Below are 26523 nucleotides of genomic sequence, written 5' to 3'. Positions count from 1 at the left end.
CCACAGAGCCCTGAAGACTGAGGACATGCCTGCCAGCGTGCATGGACCATGTCCAAGAAGGCAAGAACACAGAGCATTTCCCTGATCTTTTACTCAGGGACCTTGGCTGCCCAGGTCATCTCATGCAACATGTTCTGAGAAACATGGTTCCCCTTTGCTCACACTGACTGGGTGCAGTTCTACCTTCGGGAACAGGAAACCCTTGCCCTCCCAGACAGCTCTCCCTAGAACTGATGCCTGAGGTCACACCATCCTCAGTTCTTTCCTCTCCAGGGAACGTATCCCCAGTCCTATAGGAGTTCCTCAGATGGCGGGGCTTGCAGAACATTCTCCTTCCTGGTTATTTCAGTTTGTCAAAGTCCCCCATAAAATGTGGTACCCACAACTCAAAGCAAAGCTCTAGTCCAAACCATGAACTCCACAAAATGGCTTTAGTTGCCAAAACTGAAAGATAAATGGATTTCACAGAAAAATACGGGTTTCCAGCTTCTCTAGAAAACGCGGCAGATCTGGTCCTATGAAACCCAAAGTTGCAGGGCGGCTGCACAGGGTTTCCACTCTACAGATATGCATGCACTCTCCTCCCCCAGGCCCACACTTGCTGCAGACAGTACCACATCAGGCTGGTACAAGAACCAATGTAACTGATGCTAAGACCAGAGCTTGAAACACAGAAAGTGCTTAGTAAATGGTAGGTACTAGCAGGACTGTAGCTCCCTGGAGGCATCTCTGAGTGTGACTGTGTGGGGACAGAGCCAGGAGTGCAGTTTCCAGGCTCTTGGCCTCACGTGGAAAAGTGCTGGCTCAGGTAGTAAATGGCCACCAACTGTGATTGGATGGCCATCAGCTGTGGCTAGCTGACCGTCAGCTGTAACCAGTGAGCCATTGGGCACTAATATAACTGCCGTGGCTACGCTAGCAAAGAATGGGGGCTCGCAAGAAGATGGTGGCTGAGCCTGCAAGAGCAGATGGCAGTTACCATGGGAGATTGCAGCTAGCAAGGGAGGTTGGTTGACAGAGAGAAGTGGACTGCAGGTTGCAGACAGTGTGGCTCCTGCTTCCTGTGTCTCCAACCCAGCCGCCAGCAAGAATATAGTGGTACGATTCCCCTATCTATGGCTCCGTGGGTGTTCATGTTTGGCCTCACCATGTCCTGCGTTCTTGTGTGGGGAGTGGGAGCTGAGACCCCACATGACACCCTGCGTGACAGACTGTCTGGTGCACAGTACCTTGGGATGGGGGTGGGCGAGTGTCTGTACCCACCCACACTTATTTTAGCCCACAGTTTATTAACTTTTTGGCAGACCCATCTCATTGTTGGTTCCTGCAAACTTATAGTCAACTACAATTCTGCCTTTCCTCAATGTGTGCCCCTTGCCTTTGCACACCTCCATTTATCCCTATCCATTTTCATTGACAAAGCCTATCATACTCTCCTTCCCAGTCTGTGCTGACACATTCAAGACTCTGGGTGGTGAACACACAGTGTGATTTATGGATGATGTGATACAGAATTGCACACCTGAAATCTATGTAATTTTACTAACAATTGTCACCCCAATAAATTAAAAATAAAAGAAAAGAAAAGAAAAGAAAAGAAAAGAAAAGAAAAGAAAAGAAAAGAAAAGAAAAGAAAAGAAAAGAAAAAAAGAAAAAGAAATCTGCCAACTTCCTTCCCAGGTGCAGTCTGGAAAATCAACTTGTTTGCCCAGATCTCTTGGAAGAGCCACAGGTGATGTTCACTTCCTTGAGGACATCTGCACCCTGAAAGTTCCTACAGTGTCTAAGGACAAGAGAACAATTATTGTGATTCAACAAGATCTAGCCATTACTGTTGGCTCAGCCACGATTTACAAAATCCTGTTCTTTCATCAGCCAAATATGAAGGGCATTCTCTAACCCCTTCGGTACACAGGACATCAGAGCCTCAAGTCAAGGACTGAAATCCTGACCAACAGACCCTGTGAGATCAAAAACAACCTGTGATTTTTGTGGAAAACCTGTAAGCCCTAAATCCACAGGGACCAGAACCCCAGGTGTCAAGGTAATCCCTAGAAACTGAGAAAATCAAACAGCAACAAATTCAGTCTAATTTTTAAATGACTGCACCTTGAATTTTTTTCATTTTCCACATTCCTTTATAAACTGGGGCTTCTAGACTGTAGATGTCTTTATTCCAACATTGAAAATAACTAAGAAGTTAAAAGAACCACCTGAAAACACACCCAGGATGAAAGGCTACGAAAACTTCAGATTCCAAACTCCTCACGACTTCATGAATTTATGACATCCCCATTGTTTTTCCACCCTGCCTCCCTTACTCCTCAGTCTTAAAAAGGAAAATTGGCCTAGTAGAGATTTTTAATTAGTCTAAAATCCTTTAGAAAAAGCTACTGAAAAAGCAGGTGTTAAATTTTCAATGTATTCACTCTTCAGCCCAAAACAGTTATTTGTGGACATTAAACAGCTACTCTCTCTTCTCAGACAGAACTATGTTCCAAAAGGAAAGGGATAGTTTCAGTGTTACAATCATTCTGACAAGACAGTTTCTAAAGTATTTGGAGAAATTGATGTAAATACTAATTTAAGCTTGCACTGGTATGTTAGTGCTTAGCTCATCTATGTTCCACACTGAATAAGAGGATTTAATGACTGCATTCCTTATAGCTAGTTCAAACACAGAAATTCAAGAGCTTTGGCATAAAACCTATTTCCAAAGCATAATTTTTTAAATGTGCCTCTCAATCGTTGTCCAGTGGCAAATTCTATCCTTCTTTATTCGTTTCATTTCTCTTTTGACTCCAATACTCTATAACTTTATATAAACCACTCAATTCACATAGACCTCAATGACCACATCAGTGAAACAGAGCTAACACTACCTTTCATGCTGAGTCAGGAGATAGCCAAGGTATTGCTAGGTGCTCCTTCCACTAAAATCTATTGTCCTACTTCTGTTCATTGAATAATGTATCTTTCAAGGCTTTCTTTATTCTGTTTAGCATATCTAAAGTTTTTTCTATAGTTGTCACATTTTTACTTCCCTCAGATGCCATTATACATTATACACAATGCTTTCCTGTCTTGTGGTAAACCCTCAACTTATAAGGTAATCAAGAAGACAATTACATGAACTACTAAAAATGATCACAAAAGAAATGAAAAATAGAGGAGAATCACGTGAGAAAAATAATTTTTAAAAAAGCAAAAAAACTATAGCATTATGATAACAAATATAGAAAGGAAGGTAGGTGAAGAGAATTCACTATGAAAGAGACCATTACAGATATATAGAAAAGGGATCAAACAAATAAGAAGAGAAAGAGGAAAACAGGAAAAAAAAAAAAAAAACCACAATATTCACAGATAAGAAAGTCAAGAGAACATTTTTTTAAGATTTTTATTAAAATATAGCTAATATATAGCATTATACTGTTTTCAAGTGTACATAATAATTACTCAACAGTATTCACCTGGCACTATACATAGTTATTACCATATTATTAATTATATTCCCTATGCATTAATTTACATCCTCGTGACTATTTTATGACTACCAATTTGTATTTAATCCCGTCCCATTTTTCACCCACCCCCAACCACCTTCCATCTGGCAACCATCAAAATATTCCCTGTACCTATGAGTTTGTTTCTGTTTTATTTGTTTGTTTGTTTTGTTTATTAGATTCCACTTATAAGTGAAATATGTGACATTTGCCTTTCCCTGTCTGATTTAATACACTTAGCACAATACCCGCTAGGTCCATCCATGTTGTCACAGATACCAAGATTTCATTCTTTCTAACAGCTGAGCAACATTCCATTGTATATGTACCACCTCTTCTTTATCCAGTCTTCTATTCAGGGACACCCAGGTTGCCTTCTTATCTCGGCTATTTTATATAATACTGCAATGAACACATGGATGAGCACATCCCCTCGAAGTAGCATTTTGGGTTTCTCTGGATAAATACCCAGAAGTAGGATTACTAGGTGCTTCTTTGTCTCTTGTTATAATCTTTGTTTTAAAGTCTACTTTGTCTGGTATAAGTATTACTACCCCAGCTTGTTTGTTTCCATTTTCATGAAATATCTTTTTCCATCCTTTTACTTTCAGTCTGTGTGTGCCTTTCAATGTAAAGTGAATCTCTTGCAGGCAGCATAAGGAAGGGTCTTGTTTTCCTATCCATTCAGCCCCCCTCTTTTGCTTGGAGCATTTAATCCATTTATATTGAACGTAATTGTTGATAGGTATGTAGTTATTGCCATTTTATTATTCATATTTTTTTATTTTCATCTTAGACAAGTCCCTCTACTTCAAAAAATTTGAAAAGGCAATATTTCCTAACTCATTTTATGAGGCCAACATTACTCTGATACTGAAACCTAGTAAAAATAACACATAAAAGAAAACTACGTACCAATATCTCTGATGACTATAGATGCAAATATCCTAAATAAAATTCAAGCAAATCAAATACAACAATACATTAAAAAGATTATACATCATGATCAAGTGGGGCTCGCCCCAGGGGCATAAGGATGGTTCAACATATATAACTTGATCAATGTGATACAGCACACAAATAAAAGAAAAGAAAAAATCATGATTATATCAATAGAGGCAGAGATAGCATTTGATAAGATACAACATCCATTTATGATTAAAACACTAATATAAAAAGGGTAAAAAAGGAAAATACCTTAACATAATAAAGAACATACATGGCAAACCCTCAGCTAATATCATAATAAATGGTGAAAAACTGAAGGCTTTTGCTCTACATTCAGGAACAAGACAGGGTTGATCCTTATCACCACTGTTATTCAACATAGTATTGGAAATCCTAGACAGAGCAATCAGGCAACAGAAAGAAATAAAAGCCATCCAAACTGGGTATAAGGAAGTCATATTGTCACTTTCAGGAGATGACATGATTCTTTATGTAGAAAACCCTAAAAACTCCACCAAAAAGCTATTAGAAATGATAAACGAATACAATAAAATTGCTGGCTACAAAATCAAGTAAAGAAAAAAAAGGAAATACATTATATCCTTTGGGTGTGATAATTGTATTGTGGTTATGCTTTTTAAAAATCCTTTTTAAGAAATCATACTGAAATATTTATAGATTTCAGATGCCTAATATTTGCTTCAAAATAATGCAAGAGGAAGTACGTGGATAGTGATATAAAAGCAACAAGATGAATCATGAGTTAATAATTGTTGGAGCTGGACATTGAGTTCATGAGTCTTCATGGGCTTCAATATATACAATTTTTTCATATGTTTGCAATTTTCCTTAATAAATTATTTTAAAGAAGAAAAAAAAAATCAAGTAAAGAAATCCATCGCATTCCTGAATACTGACAATGAAATTTCAGAAAAACAAATGAGAAAAAAAATTCCTGTTGCAATTGCAACAAAAGAATAAAATACCTAGGAATAAACTTAACCAAGGATGTGAAAGACCTATATGATGAAAACTACAAGATGTTTTTTAAAGAAATTGAAGAAGACACAAAGAAATAGAAAGATATTCCACGTAAATGAGTTGGAAGAATCAACATAGTTAAAATGGCCATATTACCCAAAGCAATATATAGGTTGCAAGCAATCCCCATCAAAATCCCAAAAGCATTTTCTAAAAAAATAGAACAAAGAATCATCAGATTTGTATGGAACCACAAAAGACCCCAAATAGCCAAAGCAATCCTAAGAAAAAAGAATAAGGCTGGAGGTTTCACACTCCCTGACTTCTGCTTGTACTAGAGTGACAATAATCAAAACAGCACAGACCAATGGAATAGAATTGAAAACCCAGAAATAAACCCGCATATGTGTGGGCAGATAATTTTCGACAAAGGAGCCAAAAACAAACAATGGAGAAAAGAAAGCTTCTTCAATAAATGGTGCTGGGAATATTGGAAAGTCATGTGCAAAAGAATGAAACTAGCCTTTATCTGTTTCCATATACCAAAATTAGCTCAAAATGGATCAAAGACTTAAACATAAGACCTGAAACAATAAACTGCATAGAAGAAAACATAGGTTTTCAAATGTGTGGACCTTGGGTTCAAAAAGTATTTTATGAATTTGACCTCAAAGTCAAGGGAATTAAAAGCTAAAATAAATGAATGGGACTATATCAAACTAAAAAGCTTCTGCACAGCAAAAGAAATGATCAACAAAACAAAAACGCAACCAACTGAATGGAAGATATTTGCAAAAACACATCCGATAAGGGGCTGACATCCAAAATATATAAAGAACTCGTACAACTTAACAACAAAAAAGCAATCCAATTTAAAAATGGGCAGAGGACCTGAACAGACACTTCTCCCAACAAGACATACCAACAAGGCCAAAAGATATATGAAAAAATGCTCAACTTCACTAGCTATTAGGGAAAAGCAAATCAAAACCACAGTGAGATTTCACCTCATACCTGTTGAATGGCTATCACAAATAACGGCTATAAATAAATAATAACAAATGTTTGAGAGACTTTGGAGAAAAAAGAATCCTCATACACTGCTGGTGGGTATGTAAATTGGTACAGTATGGAGGTTCCTTGAAAAATTAAGAATAGAATTACAACATGACCAACCAATTTCTATCCTGGCTATCCACCCAAAAAATTTGAAAACATTTACCCATAAAAATATATGTACTCTGATGTTCACTGCAGTATTATTTATGGTGGCGAAAACATGGAAACAACCAAAGTGTCCTTTGATAGATGATTGGATAAAGAAGATGGAATACTGCTCAGTCATAAGAAAAGATGAAATACTGTCATTTGCAACAACATGGATGGATCTTGAGATTATTATGCTAAGCAAAATAAGTCAGACTGACAAAGTCAAGAACCATATGACTCCTCTCATATGTGGGATATAAAACTGAAAACAACAAAGGAACAAAACAAACAAACAAAAACTCATAGAAACAGACAACAGTTTACTGGCTACCAGAGGGTAAAGAAGGGGAAGTGGTAGAAGAGGCAAAAGGGGATCAAATACCTTGTGATGGAAGGAAGTGACCCTGGGTGGTGAACACACAATGTGAAACATAGATGATGTATTACAGAATTGTATTCTTGAAACTTATGTAATTTTACTAACCACTGTCACCCCAATAAATTTAATAAATTAAAAAAGCAGGGAAAAAAGAAGAAGGCTAAGATTCCTTGTAATACTGGTTGGTGGTGATGAACAACTTTAGATTTTTCTTGTCTGGGAAGCTCTTTATCTGTTCTTCGATTCTAATGATAGCTTTGCTAAGTAGAATAATCTTGATTGTAGATCCTTGCTTTTCATCACTTTGAATACTTCCTGCCAATCCCCTCTATCATGCAAAGTTTCTGTTGAGAAATCAGCCAACAGTCTGATGGGAGCTCCCTTGTAGGTAACTAACTGTTTTTCTCTGGCTGCTTTTAAGATTCATTCTGTCTTTAACAGTTGACATTTTAATTATGATGCGTGTTGGTGTGGACCTCTTTAGGTTCATCTTGTTTGGGACTCTCTATGCTTTTTGGGCTTACATAGCTATTTCCTTCACCAGGTTAGGGAAGTTTTCCATCGTTATTTCTTCAAATAGGTTTTCAATTCCTTGCTCTCTCTCTTCTCATTCTTGTACCCCTATAATGCAAATGTTGGTACACTTGATGTCCCAGAAGCCCCTTAACCTCTTTTTTTTAATTTTTTTTTTTGCTTTTTCTTTTTCTGATAGGGTGTTTTCTGCTACCTTATCTTCTAAATCACTGATTCGATCCTCTGCTTTATCTAATATAGTCTTGATAACTGTTGATTCCCTCTAATAGGTCTTCATTTCAGTTATTGTAATCTTTATCTCTGACAGCTTCTTTTTTATGTTCTCTATCTCCATTTTTATGTTTCCTATCTCTTTATTTAAGTTCTCTCTGAGATCACTGAGCATCCTTATAACCAGTGTTTGGACTCTGCATCTGGTAGATTGCTTGTCTCCATTTTGTTTAGTACTTTTTCTGGAGCTTTGTTCTGTTCTTTTTTGGGGGAACATGTTTCTTTGTCTCCCCCTTTTGGCTGTCTCCCTGTGTTTGTTTCTATGTATTAGTTAGGGCTGCTATGTCCTCCAGTCTTAGTAAAGTGGCCTTACATAGTAGGTGTGCTGTGGGGCTCAGTGGTGCAGCCTTCCTGAGCAGTGCACTCCAGATGTGTCCCTTTTGTGAGTTGTGTGTGCTCTCTTGTAACTGAGCCTTGATTGTTGTTTGCACATCAATAGGAAGGCTTGACCCTCAAGCTCACTGGTTATGAGGACTGGCCATGGCTACAGTGAAGATGTTGTGGTACAGTAGCTAATCCTATAGAGCAGGATCTGCCTCAGCAGTCCTCTGGTGCCTGCCCAATCTGCCCCTTGGGAGTGATATCCTTGGAGGCAGCTAGGTGATGCTCCAGCTCATTTTGAAGCTGGCCACTGGGCATGCCAGCCCCTGGGCCACCTGGGAGGGGATCCACTGCAGGTCAAGTTCAGCCACAGCCTGTGCACCACCTGAGGCCACCCAGCAGGAGCCACAAAGCAATTTGCAGATGAACAACATCCACGCCATGCTTGGAAGTACCTTGAGAACCTAAGCCTCAAAACAAGGTGGTCTGCTGCTAGTGCTGGGCTTAGGGCTGCTCAGCCAGAACTACAGGATATGCTCTACCAGATGCTGCTTGTCTGGGTTCCACGTACCTTTCAGAGACCCTAGGAAAGTCTGCAGCATGAATCAAGGCTGGTTTGTATAAAAAAGCCACTGGAAGCAGCTTGGGTGTGCCCAAAAGTTGGGTGGGGAGGGGTCTCAGAATCACCAGGGTGGGGCAAACAAATCGTGTCAGCCAGCTTGATGGAGACTCAGATATGATAGCCACCTGTGTCTGCATGCTGGGAGGAGGGTACTCAACAAAAAAACAATGGCTTCTGCCAGCTCTATCATCCAGGATAAAGCTGCCCCTCCAGCACTCGTCATACAGCCAGACAACTCAGCCTTCCCCTCCCCCACCTCCCCAGCTCACGCTTCTGATGTCCCTGTTACCACTCTAGCTGTTGCCCCAGTGCTTGAGCTCAGAGCCAGTGATTCCATTGTTGGTTATCCCTTTAAGAGGAGCACCTGAGACTCCAGCTGACCTCTGTCTCAGCCACAATCTCTGCTGGTTTTCACAACCAGAAATTATGAGGACTTTTCTCCCTGGCACTAGAAACCTGGGCTGGGGAGCCCAGTGTGGTACTGGAACCCTTTGTTTCTTCAGAGGTGGGCCTCCGCAGCTGAGATATTCCTCCCGATTTTTAATGGTAACATACAAGTGTGGGACCAGTCTGTTCCACGTCTCTGCCCCTCCTACCAGTCCCGAGGTGGCTTCCTCTAAATGTCCTTAGTTCAGCAAGATTTCAGGTGATTCTCAATGATGGTTGTTTTTTAGCTTAGTTGTAATTTTGATGTGGTCGGAAGACAAGTTAAACACAGCACTTACCTACTCTGCCATCTTGACTGGAACTCGAAGTCAAGAAAATATCTTAAATGAATATAATGTAAAGGGCACACTGGAAAAGATCAGCAAATAATGACTTTGCAACATCCAATTTACCCTTGTCATTAAGTCAGAAATCCCCACAGAGAAACAAAAAGCAACTTAATTAACTCTGCCTCTCTCCTCCAGGGCCAAGTGTCAGAGGAGCCCAGCTGAGAGTTGGACCCATCCAACAAGTGCCCTCGGGGGTTATATGCCTTGGTTTTCAACACACTTCACCTCACAGCAAACTCAGGGCCAGGTGAGTTTTCTTTTCTCATGTCAAAGTGTACATAGCAATGCCTTGATTTTATGGTTTCTGTAGTAAAGCACTGCCAGTCCTTGGACGTCTCTTCTAAAAGGCTCCTCACTCATCAGTGGAGGATGACTTCACAATATCCACAGTCAGTAGGGTGACCAATTTGTCCCAGTCTTCCAGGGTTAGCACTGAAAGTCCTGTGTCTGTGGAAGCATTTGAGTCCAGGGAAAACCAGGATGGTTGGTGTGGGGACAGAGTCCCAGAGAGCAGTTTCCAGGCTCTTGGCCTAGCATGGGGAGGTGCTGGCTCGGGTAGTGAATGACCGTCAACTGTGATTGGTTGGCCATCAGCTGTAAACGGTTAGCCAATTGGCTACTGACGTAACTGTGGGGCTGCGTTGATTGGTTGGTTGGCAGGCAGAGAAGTGAATGCGGACTGCGGATTGTGTGGCTACTACTGCATGTGTCTCCACCTGCCGCCAGAGAGAATATGGTGGTATGACTCTCCTATCTATGGCTTCGTGGGTGTTCCCTTTTGGCCTAGCCATATCCTGCGTTCTTATGTGGGGAGCGGGACCAGACGCCCCGCAGGCCACCCAGCACGACAAATGGGGCAGCGAGCAGGGTCTCCCACATGACAGTTGGTCACCCTACAGTCAGGACTAGATCATATTTCGATCTTTCCTCTGACCCCAAGAGTCAGATATTACCAACAAGTCTTCTCTGTGAATTGCCTTTCTAGAGCCGAAGTGCTCCTCTCTCTGTTACAGCTCTCCTTCGGAAGTAGTCCTCTCACTATCATCAGTGAACAAATTCAGTACATACCACACCCCTTGGCACACCAACACCAATAAATATTTCCAATATTTCTATCAACTTAAAAGCCACCCAGTTCCACAACTTTGAGCTTGGTCTACATTGGGCCCCTTGGTTCTCTCAAAACATTCAAAGTAAGGAGAATCTGGACACAAAATTAAAAAGAGAAGTTCAAGTATTTTATATTGAAATAGAAATGTTTGAGGACCATGCTTCAGTTTTTAGCTAACAAAACATAGCATACTTAAATTCTAGAAAGTTGGGAAAAGAAGCAAAGACCAAAAATCTGAGATTTCTTTCATTAGGCATCAACAATTAGTTTCCTATGCTTGTCTGTCCCCATCAGGAAAAATCTGCAAGGCTGAATTCTCACGAAAATTGCCTAACAAAGTCTTTTCTGTTCTCTACTCTTTCCAGAAAACCGCGGTAAGGACAGGTCTCACGCAGCGAGAGAGGGACAGGTGCAGAGGCCAGCTCTTCGCTAGATCACGAGGTGCTACCCGAACATTTTTTCAGACGTCCCTTCAGGACAGTGCGTGCGTGGGACCCGGAAGACCTAGGGCCGTGGTTAGGTGGCTCTCCCTGGGGATCAAGTGAGCCAGCAGAAAGGACAGCACAGAGGGTAAAGGGGAAGGAGGGAAAGGCGAGGAAACCACCGCTCTGGAAGCTGGAGCGGGAGTGAGAGGCAGGAGGGACAGGTGCACCGTGAGACAGCCCCCGGACAAGCAGCCGGGAATTCACGCCGCGGCAGGGCGCAGGGCGCGCCCAAAGCGTCCACTACCTGGCAGTTGCACCCGCTTGGTCGGAGCCTGTTTCCTCCGAGAGAATTAAATAACACGGCCATGCCGCGTGTTGGCACCGCATTTACCCTTCGGAGGTTATTGCCCTCATAGAGCTACGGAGTCGCCCCGCGGCTCGCGGACCCGCTCTGGAGGCCCCGCCTACCTCCCGTCCTTGGCCTCCGGGGTCTGGCCATCGTCCGTGACGACCTGGGGCTGCAGACGCCGGCGCTGCCGCAGCCCGTCCGCGTCGCCCATGCTGCGTCGCCACCGCGGCCCACCCAGCCAGCACCCGACAGAGTAGAGGAGGCTCGAAGGTGGCCTCGCACTGGCCCCACGCCCCGGGTCGCCCCTTTCTCGGCTGCGCGCGAAAGTGACGCGTCTGGACCCGCCTCTTCCGGTCGTTGAGCAGGCTTCCTCCTGGGCTTCACTCGGTGGGACCGCGTTCGGTGGGTCATCCCGGCGATTTCGAGCTGGCGGAACCCCGGGTTCTACTCAGGCCGGGCGAGGGATTTGGAAGTCGGTCTCGAGTGAGCGCCTTGACCCGCCGCGGCTTCCGGACCCCGAAACGTGCGTGGCCCAGCACAGCCCTTGCGCTTCCTTCTTTCATTTCATTTCTGATGGTAAACGCCAATAATCGTGCACATCGGCATTGCTGGTCCCAGGTGCTGGTGTCTGTGGGTGTCTGTGTCGGTAGAGAGGGTGTTGCTGCTTAAGTGACAAAAATCCCGGTTCCTACACAGGTAGTGTAAAACAGAAGGAATTCATATTCTTAGAGGAACAAGAGTGCAACAACCCCCACCTAAAAATTATACTTTTTTCAAACCGTGCCAATTAAGAGGAAACTTAGACTAGAAAATGTTGTCCGTTTTGGTTAAAGCCAGATATTGAGTGTTAGGTCTTTTTGTGATAATTACAACAGACATTTGATAAAGTTTATAAAATGATTTAAAAAATTGTGAGATGTTCTAAATTACAGTGGCCTGGAGAGTGACAGACAGAATTGTTAGTTAATGGATGCTGACCAGCTAACAAAACACTTCTCACATGCCTGTTTTGCCTGTTGGAATTTTGGATTAATTTCCAGGTGGTGGCTATTTCCACAGATTATTTTAGCCAGGCACCATCTAATTCCAGGAGGGCTACTGCTGCCCCCAGCCAATCTACAGGAGTGACATTTCTTTATGAGGACTGCACCTATCCCAGAGCTGACCCCCTTTACCTTCTCCCACCCCTCTGCCTATAGCTTATGTAAATTCTTTTAAACTACCACTGCCTTCTCCCTTCCCCCTACTTGATGTATAAAATGCTTGCAGACCTCTAGGACTGTAGACATGCTGTCTTTTCTACCTAGCCATGCCCCAGTGCTTTAGAATTCATGCCCCAAGACCCGTATTTTGGCAAGCCTTTTTGACTCAATAAAACCTTACTTAAAATAGAACTTTCAGCGTGGAAGTTAAAAAATTTTAGTCTAACATATCAAAAGGTTACCCTTAGAAGTAAATACAGGGTTTAAATAGAAACCATTGTTAATTACAAAATCTAAGAAAGCATGAAGTAATCATCAGTTCGTTCATTAACACTATTTTAGTGAGCCAGGTATATTTCTTGGTGGTGGAAGTTGATGGTGAGCAACTCACAGACAAACTTGCTCACTTGTAGAAGTGAGAAATGACTTTAATCAGATCATGATAATAAATGTAAATTTTTAAATGTAATAATTGCATTAAAGGAGAATAACATGATCTTGTGAGAGGGTTTGACAGATGAAGGAGCTGAAAGATAAATAGGATTTAAGGAAGAAACAGGGAGGAGGATTTCCAGGCAGAGGAAACCAAGTCCTGTTATTATATATCATCTCTAGAAAATGCATGCTCGTAATGAAATATTAAGAATTTCCTCATTGCACTCAAAAGCTTTCCTAATGGAAATGTGCTCTTGCCTTTCTCAGTGCTAGATGGCACTGGAATCACACATGACTGTTCAATAAGAAAAGAGATGAAGAGCCAACAGAGGGACATGTTCGATAAGTCCAGGTTTTTAGGGATTCCAGGTTATAATTCAGGCATTGGCAATAATTTACTTCATTCCCTGTTGAATACAACCGGTGTAGCTATTACATCAGGGACACTTTTACACACACAACAGTATGAGTCCTGCATGATCTGGCCCTTCCTGCATGTCTGGATTATTCTTCCTGCCCTAAATCCCATGTTTCAGACACTCAGGAATGCTTGTTATTTCTAATTCTATGCCTTCCTGCCTTTGTCCATATTATTCCTTCTCCTTGTAATAATGCTTTCCTTTACCTCCACCTGGCCAAAAACTTTTTTATCATTCAGGACCTACTTCAAGTATCATTGCTGAAAATTGTTCCCCTAATTTCTCAAGCAGAAAATTTATTTATTTCTAAGGCCCTTGAACATGCCCTGATTATAGGACTTAGCCCATCGCATTGGGATTATTAGTATTTGTATTCCATGCCCAATGTTAAAGCCCTCCAACCAAAAATAGCCAGGAATATATCTATAAATATGTAATGATAAATTAGTGTACAGCATAGTGACTGGTTAATAATACTGTATTGCATATTTGAAAGTTGCTAAGAGAACAGATCTTAGTTCTATAGATCTTAGTTCTCATCACAAGAAAAATAACTATGCATGGTAAAGGGTGTTAACTGGATGTGGTGATCATCTCGCAATATATACAAATACTGAATCATTATGTTATACAACTGAAGCTAATATGTCAATTATGCCTCAATCAAATTAAAAAAATAACAAGTTAGGTTTATTGAACTTGCTGTAGCAAAGGAATGCACCAGAGACCTTGTGAGGCTTCTTAAAGCAGTGGAGTTATGGAAGGGTCCTCTTGGGGCTTGGGGGCTGAAAGTTGTCACAAATAGTGTTAGCAGGAACAGGTCAGAATTTGTAAACTAGGAGAGTCACTGGAAGGAGTCAGTGATTTTATCTTGGAGCGCTTGGTCTGAATGAGCTAAATGAGTACAATGGTCTGAGGTCCGATCGTTTCTGTTGCACAGCATGGTTTAGTATCATTTTTCTGCTTGTGAGTCATGGTGAGGTGCACTTTGTTAGTTATGATTTATTTCAGTTGTCAGTCCGCCCCACCCCACTCTCCAGCCTAACTGCCACCCAGTTATTAGAAGTAGAATAAGAACCCTATGATTGGTCAGACTAGGTTAAACCTCAGGACTACTGACATTTTGGGACAGATAATTTTTTGTTGGTGTTGTAGGGGGTGAGAAGCTGTTCTGTCCATTGTAAGATGTTTATCAGTACCCCTGGCCTCCACCCACTAGATTCCAATAGCATCCCACCCACCTGGTCATGATAATCAAGAATGTGTCTGGACATTGCCAAGTTTCCCCGAGGGGACAAAGAGCCCCTGGTCAAGAACCACTGGGTTAGACAAACCAGAACCCACCCCCAAATCCCCTGCACCCTAAGAGTGAGGATGAGTCCCACTTCCATTGAAACACTGGCCCACGTAAAGGGCATTTATCTCAACAAAATCAGGGTTCTGCCAGCAGGGAAGCAGTGGTGCTGGGCAGGCAGCCAGTAGAGTACCTCACAGCTAAAACTAGAAACACACCCTATTTCCAGTCCACTGCTTTTTCCTAATCCCATGCTGTTTGTATTTCTTCCACAGATATCTCCTGAAAGCCTTCCAGGTGCTCAGCCAAGTGCTGTGACAAAACAAAGGCGAAAGAAGGTGAGTCAATGTGCAGGAACATTACAGTCTGGGAGGGGATATAAGAAGCATCATTACCAATATAAAACAATGCCACAGAAGAAACACCGAGTGCCTTGCCAGCAGGGAAGAACAAATCCCATAAGGTGGGAATGGCTAGAGAAGGCTTCTTGGAAGAAACAGGGTCTTGGATGAATAAGATTATTATAGGCAGGTTGAGGGGATAGGGAAAGACAAAAAAGGGGCTAAGAGGAAAGTGTGGGGATATGCAAGAATGGGTCAACAGGGGAGTGACAATCAGGGTAGACTTCAATGTTACAAGTAATCTAGGAAGAATTGAGTGGAAGGAGCAATAAAGAGCAGAAATGGGCTGAGCCCTTCCTGTTCCCAGCTCCAGGACAGCAGAAGTGTCCTGCTTGGAATAGGGTTTCAGGCTAAGTTATTGTGTTGTGATGGGAAGCTCTGGTTTCAGCTCAGGAGGACCATGTAGAGTATAAAGTTAGAGGATGTAGACTAGCTTGTTCACAGTAGGAAAAGCATCTTAGAGATCAGTCCGATCTTAGAGATCAGAAAGAGACATCCACAAAGCCAGCTGAAGATAAGGGAGGGATTTACGAGTACAGAAAGGATGTGGGGATAGCTTATGGACCTTAGCACAGAAAGTACAACCAGGCCTCACAGACACTGGAACGAGGACCTGGACAAAAAGAAGTAAAATTCCTCTCCACCTCCTGATGCCTCATGGTATTTTATCTCTGCGTCCCTTCCATGATTCTGTGCAAGCTCTGTTATTTGGCTGGCCTTCTTCTCTTTTGCCACCCTCCACTCTAGAACTGGAAAAGATACACTGTCACTTTTCCAGCTCTTGAAGCTAAGGTGGTCACAGGCAAGGTTTTGGCTTAAGGTAAAAGCAGAAATCTAGGAATTATTTTCACCTCTAGGAAAGTTTTTGCTTTCCTAATAAAAGGGAGAGATGGGATTGACCCTGCCCTTTCTTCTCCTGACCTGAACCCCCGAGATATACTTAAAATGGCAGCAGTGACTTATGACCATAGGAGACACCTAAGTCTAAAGGACAACATGCTGAGAACAGAAAACCCGAGGTTCTTGGTGAGACCATTGAGCTGCTGATGCACTGCCAACAACCACTTACCCCTGGGCTTCTTGTTACATGAGGGAAAACAATCCCTTGTGCATCTAGGCGACTGTTTTGCACCTGAACACATTCCATCTCATATGCCAACATTCTCTGCTTGAGCATGCTTATGGCATAAAATTATTGCCTCAAGCCCAACTATCCATGACTTCCACAGCAACTAAGAGTCTCTGTCCAAAGTCCAGATCCTGGACTGAGACTCTGATGTTCCCAACTTCAGTGAGGTGCCCAAGCCTGGATGATTATCTATGTTAGAGGACAGGATACCATGGCCCACTGACCAGTTGATGGGAACCAGGAGAACAGGCTAGACAGTGTACGCATGAGCAGAGCAGGACTATTACAAGGAATGATGTAGGCCCCACTGAGAAGCAGATAGGGGTAGAAGTAAGGATTATAAATAGGATAACTGGAGAAAAAGGCCTCCATAGCCTTAATGAGGAAGATACTTAAGGTCAACCCAGACTCAGTGGGAAAAGGTGGTCAGCAGGAAAGACATGCAGCAGTCAACATCTGTCATGGGCATGATGTTCATGTTTGTTATCTGTTTAGAAGGGAATTTGATACGGGAGAGCCGCCCCCCACCCCACTATAGGAATTTTAAGTCTCCTTTTCCCTAGTTTCTTAGCTCCCTAGTTCCTGATCTTAATCAGCGTTTTAATCTTAAACGGAAGATTGTTTCTAGCCTGAATCATAGGAAGTCTCCGACCTCCTGCTTCAAATAATTACCCCCAAACCTGTGATTTATGCTTATTGATTGTAATCATTGTGGCCCAGCTCCTAGGTGAACAACGCCACCTGAATGACGGGTTAAACCAGAGGAAAAGGCCACAGGCTCCATGAAGCTAAACAGACTTTCCCTCACACAGCCACCTTGTGTAGATGGCTCTGCGTCCTGCTTCTTGGGCCAACCTTTTTAATTCTGTCTAACGAAAATCTCTCCTTACTAGGGGCCGATGGGATACAAATGATGCCCAGCAAGACTTCCAGTACATCCTGTCTAAAGAGATCAACACAGTCTTCCAGACGGATCCCAAGACCCTTTCCCTTCATCTAAGATGAGACAGAGCGAGAGTTCTGTGAATCTCTGATAGGTAGAGACAACAGCCACATTCAGCAGGAAGCAGATACAGAAGAGATCTCCTGTCCCTCAACTTCCCATAGAGATTTATGGGGATCATGTATCTAAGGGAGACATGAGGCAGGCAGTTAGAGACAAGAATTGGATCTCCAATATACCCAAACACATCAGGTAACATTCCTGCACATCCAACATGGCCTACAAAGAGCGACCACCCAGAAGACCTCCCGTCTCTGCCCAAATCTTTCTCTTATCCACTATAACCATCAACCACTATGAGGAAGCTAAAGGACACAAAATACCTAACTAGATTAGACGAGTCACTCATACCTGCACAGTAAAGACTACGACCTTCATCTCACCTTAGCCTCATTATACCATTATTATAATATCATACATATGCCCAGAAGTTCATTAATATCATTATAATAGACTGAATTCTGGGACTGAACATGCACAGTCTTAAATGATAAGGTAATACTCTCCTGTCGATCATAAATGCCAATCGAGAGACCCCACACCCAGAGGGGAGTAGCCTATTCTAGAAGAGAAAGAAAGAAAAACGCCAGTCAGTGCCTTTGAAGCCACTCTGCTGCTCAGGCCGACCCCTCTCTCTTTGGGGTGCACTTTCACTTCTAATAAGCTGCTCTTTCACCACTGTAGTTCTGTCTCATTCAATTCTTGGCTCGAGACGCCAGGAACCTGGACACCGCACTGAGAAGGGTCTGTTTTCCGGTAGCAAACCCACCTGTCCTTTGTTCCCTTGGGACTCTTTAGCGCTGACATTTCATGGTTGGCACAGGTCACACACACTAATCGCATGTTTCATTATAGCCAGAAACCGTTTGTTGAAAGCAACTAATCATTTCCCTTTGGCTGATTTCTGGTCTCCTTTTTTGAACAAACACATGCATACTTGTAAGCATTAAAGGTTTCCTTGACTTTCAGGAATAAAGAGATGTGTGTTGGGTGAGGTGACGTCCTTTAGGAAAGGGACTGGTCCCAGGTGTGTCTATTCAGAAGGCTGCTTAGCAGAAGTTTGGATCTGCAGGAGCAGTGAAACTAAACAACTCAGAGTTATCCAGTTGGTGGCTTTTACCCAGAAAATGTCACCCTTTTGCAAGAGAAATTTGCAGACCAACTATTCCAACAGGTTTTCTGAACTCCTTAGTACTTACTGGTTTATTAATACTGTACTAGGACAACTAACATCTGGCTTTTTTCCCTTTTCTACTTCGGTATTTATTTAGAGTAGGATTCTTGCCCTCTGGTCTGTCACCCACTTAGAGACAACACCAAGCAGACGAGTACTTCTTTCTACCCTTCCCACTTCATGGCGCTGCTTTTCCAGTTTGCCTCCTCTTAAGTCACCTGTGCCAGGAGGAACACCCCGTGGTTAGACAGGATAGCCGGGAGGGTTGTGATCTTCACAGTGGTAGTGACTAGACTCAAAGGCAAAGTAAAAATAAACATGTGCCATGAAGCAGTGGCAAATGCTTCAACTGGTCACCATGAATTGTGTTACCCCAGAGTGCTGAACTTGAATACAGTGGTTCTCAACTTTAGCTGTACATTAGAATCATCTGGGAAGCTTTAAGCAGCTGATACCTGCGTCCCACCCCAGAAATTCCCATGTAATTGGTCTGGGGTGTGGCTTGGGTATCAGTGGAAGCTTTAAAAGCACCCAGGTTTTTTTCAATGCCAAAGTTGAACATCACTGCTTAAAGAGGAAATAGGGAAATATATATAGCATTCCAGTTGTGGGAGGGATAGAACTCTTGAGTCCAGTGTCGCTAAGATGGGAGACTAGGAGAATCACCCCACCACCCACCTGAAGGACTGCCTGCCTGCAAAGGCAGCTCTGGGCTGAGAGGGACTGTGGGAACTTAGGCAAGACCCTGATAAAATAACCCTTCTCTGCGCTGGGACCCTGAGCAGCTATGACTTGGCAGTGGGAACACAAATTATGATGAGGAATGGGTGGAAGGTGTCTTCTGACATGTTGTCAATGTTTCATGTCATGAGTTTGGTGGGAATTAACTCAAAATTTGTTTTATGTTAATTTGTTAATCTGTACATTTGTATTTTGTACATATTTGTATTTTATGTAAATAAATATCAGTTTGAAAGCTCTATCTAGGTCACTTTCTTATATTGAAATAGAAGGAAACACATTTAGTGTTGGGCTTGATCAGTGATCCCCCAAAAGCTGGTCACCAGGGCCTGGCAAACTGTGTAGACACCTGCGAATTGTTAAAAATCCAGACTTCCAGATCCCAACCTCCTTAGATCCAAGCTCAGCAATTCCAAGATAGAACCCAGGAATCTGTTTTCATTGAGCAGCCAGGCGAGCCTGGTCCTTGGAAGCTTTGCCTAGTGACTACAACACAGATAGCAGCATATCATGAACTCAGGCCCCAGCAGAAGATTTGGATTTAGAAAGCCCTCAGGACCCAAAGAATCCATAGCTCTGGGAATAGCAATCAGCATGTAACTGATTTAGAGCCAGTTTTGAGAAAATAGAATTTATTTTTATCAGTGTCTTAGTCACTTGAACTCAAGAAAGCAGAAATTTCCATCTAACGCAACAGTTTGGAAATAAAATGTTAATACAAGAAGTTGTTTCCAAAACATGATTTAATGGGAGGTAATTTTATAAAATGACTCTCTTGTGCTTTGAATATGCAAATTATACAAAATGTCTTCATATGACCAAATCATAAATGTTATTTCTGAACCAAAGTACCACAAAGGGACACATTTCAAAGGTTGTAGTAAGTATTAACTGCAACTCTAGGGGAAAAGTTCCAGAAAAAAGGAATGACTAGAAAAGTAATGGTTTGACAACTATTCTATTACTTTGTATCACTGGCTAATCTCTATCTCTACAGCTAATGACTGATTATAATACACCCTATCTAGTAATTCCCAGCTCTTTAAGCTTGAGGATCAAGATAATTGTGTACCAGGTTTTATTTATATTATAATGGTCCTTCTAATTGGGCTACATTTCTTATTTATGCTGCATAACATTCTATGTACAGTCTGTATTCTTGGAGCATATCCACAAAAAAAAGCCACATTTGTAGATTAGCAGTTATTTCAGTCCATTCAAGCTGCTATAACAAAATACCATGTACTGGGTAGTCTATAAACAACAATTTATTTCTCACAGTTCTGGAGGCTGGGAAGTCCAATATCAAGGCTCCGGCAGAGTCAGTGTCTGATGAAAAAAAATTCCTGGTTCATTGCTGGTCATCTTGTTGCTGAGTCATCACATGGTGGGACCAAGGGAGCTCTCGGCGATCTTTTATAAGGGCACTTATCCCATTCATGAAGGGTCCACCCTCATGACCCAATCACCTATCAAAGCTACCACCTCCTGATACTATCATCTTGGGGGATTAGGATTTCAAATTATGAACTTGGGGGAGCACAACATTCATGCCATTGCAGAGGTCAAGCATACCTTTTGATCCTATGGTGCAAAGATGTGCTTGGATGTCCATTTCAGTCTTGTTTCTGATGTAGCCAAATTGGAATCATCTTAAATGTCCATTAATAATGGCTAAGTGTATGCTCAAATTCAAGTCATTACAAAGAATAAGATGGGTCCAGATATACAATTAATAATAAGGAAATATTCACATTATATTGGGAGGGGAAAAGCAAGTACAAAGTAATATATACAGGTCCTTGATAACTTATGCAAAATGCTTAGGTGAAATGTATGTTGGAATTCAGAATCTTTTACATTTTGGTAACAATATGCAAGCCATTCTCTTTGTGTGATAGCAGCTTGGATAACTGAGACTCACACTCTCAGTGGGGGCAATGATGAACTTAATATTTAAAACATGTGCCAGAAGACATTGGAGATCCTGAACATGGTGAGGAATTACTCTGACCGGGAAGGTCAGAGGCCCAGGAACATGAGCCCAGTGGGGAGCCACATTTTCCCTGAGTGCATTTGCAATTTCCAGAGGAGAAGGTTGAGATGCCAAGCCACATTTCTGACAGCTAGTTCTGAGTCAGATGGTTTGGAGACACATTTGATGTTTCCTTGTGAGTCCTGCAAGACTAAGCAACAATTGCCCACAGTGCTGGCTAACTCAATAATGTGATTGTGTTGGTTTTTCCTCCTTCCCTAGTTCACAAACCCCATTGCTAACACTTGTTCCTCGAATCACATTCCTAAGTAAATTACCCGCATACAAGCCTTTATCTCAGGCTCTGCTTTCAGGGCAATTGAGTGTCTAATGCACTAACAGATATAGAAAATAGAATGTTAGAAGTCCCAACATATGAGAAGTTTGGGGTCCTCAAAAAGAAAGCACGGGCAAAAACTATTGTAGTGACATCATAGAAATGGTGGCAGTAGGTGGGCTTCTTGAGTTCTTCCCTAGAAGTTACCACAAATTGAACATCTATAAACATCAAAGGATTCTCTGCTCATCACACAGAATAGCTAAGATACTCGCACAAGGATTACCTAAAGGTTGGCAAACTGGGTGAGCTGGGCAAGAGGGAAGAGAGAGGTATGGAGATGGGGCCCACATCCGCCGCTGCGGAGATGTGGGGGCCCCAGGACAAAGACTGGAGATCGCAGCAGCCAGTCTGTGGGCTCTTTCTCTGTGCCCTACTGTCCTGCCGAGAAATCAGCATATAGGACATTGGTGTCCAGTATTCGAGGCAGAAACCTCAGCTGAGAACTGCGGCTGGGCTGTCTCGGTCAGACAGAAGGCTGAGAAAACTCCATACCTGGGCCCATTCCCCAATTCTCCCACAGCAATCCTACCCCCACACTTCCAGAGTCTTAAACTAGTCCCTGAATGGAGGAGTAGTGTCAGATTTCAGAAGAGCTGTAGCCCGTAAAAACTGGAAAAAGCTGGTTTGCAGCTGGCATTAGGGAAGAGGCTGGATAGCCCCCACCTTTACTGGGCGGCTCCCAGCAGGGCAATTACAACTGCTGAGACACACCCAGGGATCAGCAGCTGGTAGCAGAGGCAGCCCTGGGCTTTCAGCAGTTCAGAAATCTCACGCCCTCCACACCCCCTGACCAAACAAGTGCCCTAAGACCCAGGAGAAGAGCACACAGGGAAGAAGCCCACCTCCCCATAGCTGGCTGTGGTGCTCTCAGTGCACATTTGTACAGGCAAGAGCAGAAACTGCACTGACTTTGTGAAAACTACCAACCACATTCCATAGCCCCACTTGTCTAGAACTGTATTACCAGGGTCACTCTGGGCACCAGGTGGCCGGCTCTGGGCACCAGGGGAGTTCCTTGTGGTAGGAAGTGGGCTAGAGGGGCTTTTGTCTTATGGCAAAACCCCAGGATAACAGTCGCGGCTCATAGGGGGATAGCCATGCCTAAGTTTATAGATAGTTGTGTGGTTGGTGTGAATGAGTGTGGCAGGAGTCCTAGTAGATTTGTTGAGCCGATAAATAGGATGAGGCATATTAGTCTTAGAGTTCAGGTCTGGCCTTGGGATTGTGAATAGCCATTATTTGTTTTGATGTCATGTGGATTAATCATTGTTGGATGGCAATAAGATGGTTGCTAATTAGTTGGTTTGTTGAGGGAAATGCTAGGGAACATAACAATTAAGATGACAATGGGGAGGCCCATTATTGTTCGGGTAATGAAAGAGGTGAATAAATTTTCGTTCATTATTTTCTCAGGGGGTGGTGTGTTTTGATGATTTAACTTCTAGAGACTCTGGGTTGAGTGGAAGGAATGTTTTGAGACTTTTAACTGTTATTATGATAAACAGGGTGAGGATCATGGAGATGATAGTAATTAGTCATGTTGATGTGTCTGGTTGTGGCATTTCATTAAGGAGGGGTAAGGTCCTCAGTCTTTAACTTAAAAGGTTAACGCTGCTTAGCTTCTTAATGACTTTATGCTATTGATGATGATCATTTTTCAAAGTGTTTGAGTGGGACTAGCTCGAGGACAATTGGCATGAAGCTGTGGTTTGATCCACAAATTTTGGAGCATTGCCCATAGTAGAGGCCGGGTGGAGTAGATAAGAGGGTTGTTTGGTTTAGGCCTAGGGAAGGTAGAGCTCATGAGTGTAGGACATCCTTGGATGAGATTAGCATGTGAATAGTTATTTCTATGGGTAGTACAACTCGATTGTCCACTTCTAGTAAGCGAAGCTCTCCTGGTTTTAAATCGGATGTACGGATTATATATGAGTCGAAGCTTAAGTCTTCGTAGTCTGTATATTCATAGCTTCAGTATCACTGGTGTCCTATGGTTTTAACAGTTAGAGAAGGGTTGTTGATTTCATCCATTATTATAGAATTCGTAGGGATGGGAGAGCAATTATAATGAGGATAATGACTGGGAGAATGGTCCAGATTGTCTCTACTTCTTGTGCGTCCATTGTGCTGGTGTGAGTGAGGCTAGTTGTCAGTATGAGTGAAATAATGTATAGCACTAGGGAGCTAATTAGGAAGACAGTTATTAGTGTATGATCGTGGAAATGTAGTAATTCCTCTATGATGGGTGATGCGGCATCTTGAAAGCCTAGTTTGAAGGGGTACGCCATGGAGATATAAAGGGTTTTAACCTATAATTTAACTTTGACAAAGTTATGTAAATTTTACTAATATCTCTCTGGTAGAGAAAGATATAATGGATATGATGTTGGCTTGAAACCAATATAAGGGGTTTCGATTCCTTCCTTTCTTATTTTGGGTTTATGTAGGTGGGCTCTTCGAATGTGTGATAGGATGGAGGACATCCGTGTATTCACTCGAGGTTAGCTGTTGTTAGTTCAACTGTCGATACTTCTCGCTTTGACACAAAAGCTTCTCATACCATGAATACCATCAGGATTAACTGTTGTGAGCGAAATAAATGATCCTATGGAGGACACTTGTGTAGTCGTCTGCGCAGTTGGAGTATCGTCGTGGTATTCCAGATAGACCCAGAAAGTGTTGAGGGAAGAAAGTCATGTTGACTCCTACGAATATAATGAGAGAATGGATTTTTGCTCAAGTTATATCTAATGTGTAGCCCATAAATAGTGGGAATCAGTGAACAAAGCTGCCTATGATAGTGAATATGGCTCCTATAGACAGGACATAGTGGAAATGTGCTACAACACATTATGTGTCATGGAGTACAATGTCTAGTGACGAATTAGCTAGGACGATCCCGGTTAGGCCTCCTACTGTAAACAGGAAGATGAAGCCAAGTGCTCATAGTATAGCGGGTGATCATTTAATGTTGCCTCCACACAGGGTTGCTAGTCAGCTAAAGACTTTTACTCCAGTAAGAATGGCGATGATTATAGTAACGGAGGTAAAGTAGGCTCGTGTGCCCATGTCCAGTCCTACAGTGAATATGTGGTGGGCTCATGCGATAAAGCCCAGGAAGCCGATTGATATTATAGCTCAGACCATGCCCATGTACCCGAAGGGTTCTTTTTTGCCTGAGTAGTAGGTGACAATGTGGGAGATAATTCCGAATCTGGATAAAATGAGAATATATACTTTGGGGTGGCCAAAGAATCAGAACAGGTGTAGGTACAGGATAGGGTCTCCTCCTCCTGCGGGACCAAAGAAGGTGGTATTTAGGTTGCAGTCAGTTAGCAGCATGGTAATTCCAGCGGCCAGGACAGAAAGGGATAGTAGAAGGAGCATGGGCTGTAATTACGATGGATAATTAGAAAGAGTGGTGTCTGGTATTGAGATAGGGCAGGGGGTTTTATGTTAATGATCATAGTGATAAAGTTGATGGCCCCTGAAATAGAGGATACCCCTGCCAGATGGAGGGAAAAGATGGCTAGATCCGCAGAAGCCCCCGCATGGGCCAGGTTTCCTGCCAGAGATGGGTGTATGGTTCAGCTGGTTCCAGCACCAGCTTCGACCATAGATGAGGCTAGTAGAAGTAAGAAGGAGGGGGGTAGGAGTCAGAAGCTTATGTTGTTTATACGTGGGAAGGCCGTGTCCGGTGCGCCGATTATTAGAGGGACCAGTCAGTTGCCAAAGCCTCCGATCATGATTGATTACTATAAAGATTATTACAAATGCATGGGCGGTGACGATTACATTATAGCTCTGGTCATCTCCTAGGAGGGCGCATGGCTGACCCAATTCAGCTCGAATTAGTAGACTTAGGGCAGTGCCTACTATTCCTGCCCAAGCACCAAATAGCAAGTATAAGGTGCCGATATCTTTATGATTAGTTGAGAAGAGTCAGCGGTTAATGAACACAGGTAAAATGGCCGAGTAAGCATTAGGCTGTAAATCTAAGCACAGGGGTTTAGTCCCCTTTTTACCAGGCCCCGTGGTGTATGTGACACATTGAATTGAAAATTCAAGGAAGCAGCTTCAATCCTGCCAGGACTTCTCCCGCCTTTTTTTTCTACGCGGCGGGAGAAGTAGATTGAAGCCTGTTGATTAGGTTATTTAACTGTTAACTAAAATTTCGTGGGTTATAAGTCCACCAGTCTAGAAGGGCTTAGCTTAATTAAAGTGATTGATTTGCATTCAGTTGATGTAAGATAAAGTCTTGCAGTCCTTGTTGACAGGAATTAAATGTATGTTCACTTCCTTAGAGCTTTGAAGGCTCTCGGTCTGTGTTTAACCTAAATTCCTAGTTTAGTGTTGATAGTATTGGTGCTAGGGGGAAGTGTTAGGGTTGATAGAATGATTATTGGGGATAGGTAGGTTGTTCATCTCGTGCTTTAGAATTGCCACTTGATTTTTATGTTGTTGGTGGATGGAAATATTGTCAGGGATGTGGTATATGTTAGTCGTATGTAAAAGTACAGGTTGAGTAAGGTGGTGATGGCTATTAAGTTGTGGTTGTCATTAGGATATATGGAATTAGGTTGAGTAGTGCTATGGCGGGATTGTAGACTATGATAGCTGTTATTCAGCCTATATGGGCAAATGAAGAATACGGTAGGATATTTTATAATTGGGTTTGGTTGAGTCCTCCTCAGCCTCCAATTAGAATGGATAATATAGACATGGTGAGTAGAATGTTTAGGTTGATTGAATGTGAAATTTGATACAGGACTGACAAGGGAGCTAGTTTTTGTCATGTGAGAAGAATGACACCTGATGACAGGGCGTCTGTTACTTCGGGGACTCAGAAGTGGACTGGTGATAGGCCGAGTTTTATGGTGAGGGCTAGGGTTATGATAGTTGAGGCTGTTGGGCTTAGG

At 42.6% G+C, this 26523-nt stretch overlaps 1 protein-coding gene and 1 long non-coding RNA gene across 3 annotated transcripts in view; one reads left to right on the top strand and one right to left on the bottom strand.

Annotated features, from left to right (window-relative positions):
* The window catches only part of APMAP (adipocyte plasma membrane associated protein), a 39118-nt gene extending 27434 nt beyond the window's left edge, over window positions 1–11684 (bottom strand). Inside the window, exon 1 of one of the 2 annotated variants that reach the window (XM_033094525.1) lies at window positions 11551–11684. In XM_033094525.1, coding sequence (XP_032950416.1) covers window positions 11551–11642 — 92 coding nt within the window. In that variant the 5' untranslated portion in view covers window positions 11643–11684. Of the gene's footprint in view, window positions 1–11386; window positions 11514–11550 lie in introns of those variants that run through there. The other variant, XM_033094526.1, reaches the window with a different exon arrangement.
* A 190-nt stretch (window positions 11685–11874) lies between these two features.
* LOC117015766 (uncharacterized) lies at window positions 11875–17953 on the top strand. Its single transcript, XR_004421794.1, has 3 exons — window positions 11875–12007; window positions 15057–15119; window positions 17205–17953. It is a non-coding gene; the product is annotated as an uncharacterized LOC117015766 (long non-coding RNA).
* Window positions 17954–26523: the final 8570 nt, after the last annotated feature.

The sequence above is a fragment of the Rhinolophus ferrumequinum genome, chromosome 23, assembly GCF_004115265.2.
Source record: "Rhinolophus ferrumequinum isolate MPI-CBG mRhiFer1 chromosome 23, mRhiFer1_v1.p, whole genome shotgun sequence".
In the NCBI taxonomy this organism is placed as follows: domain Eukaryota; kingdom Metazoa; phylum Chordata; class Mammalia; order Chiroptera; family Rhinolophidae; genus Rhinolophus; species Rhinolophus ferrumequinum.
This window is presented reverse-complemented; position numbering and strand designations above follow the sequence as displayed.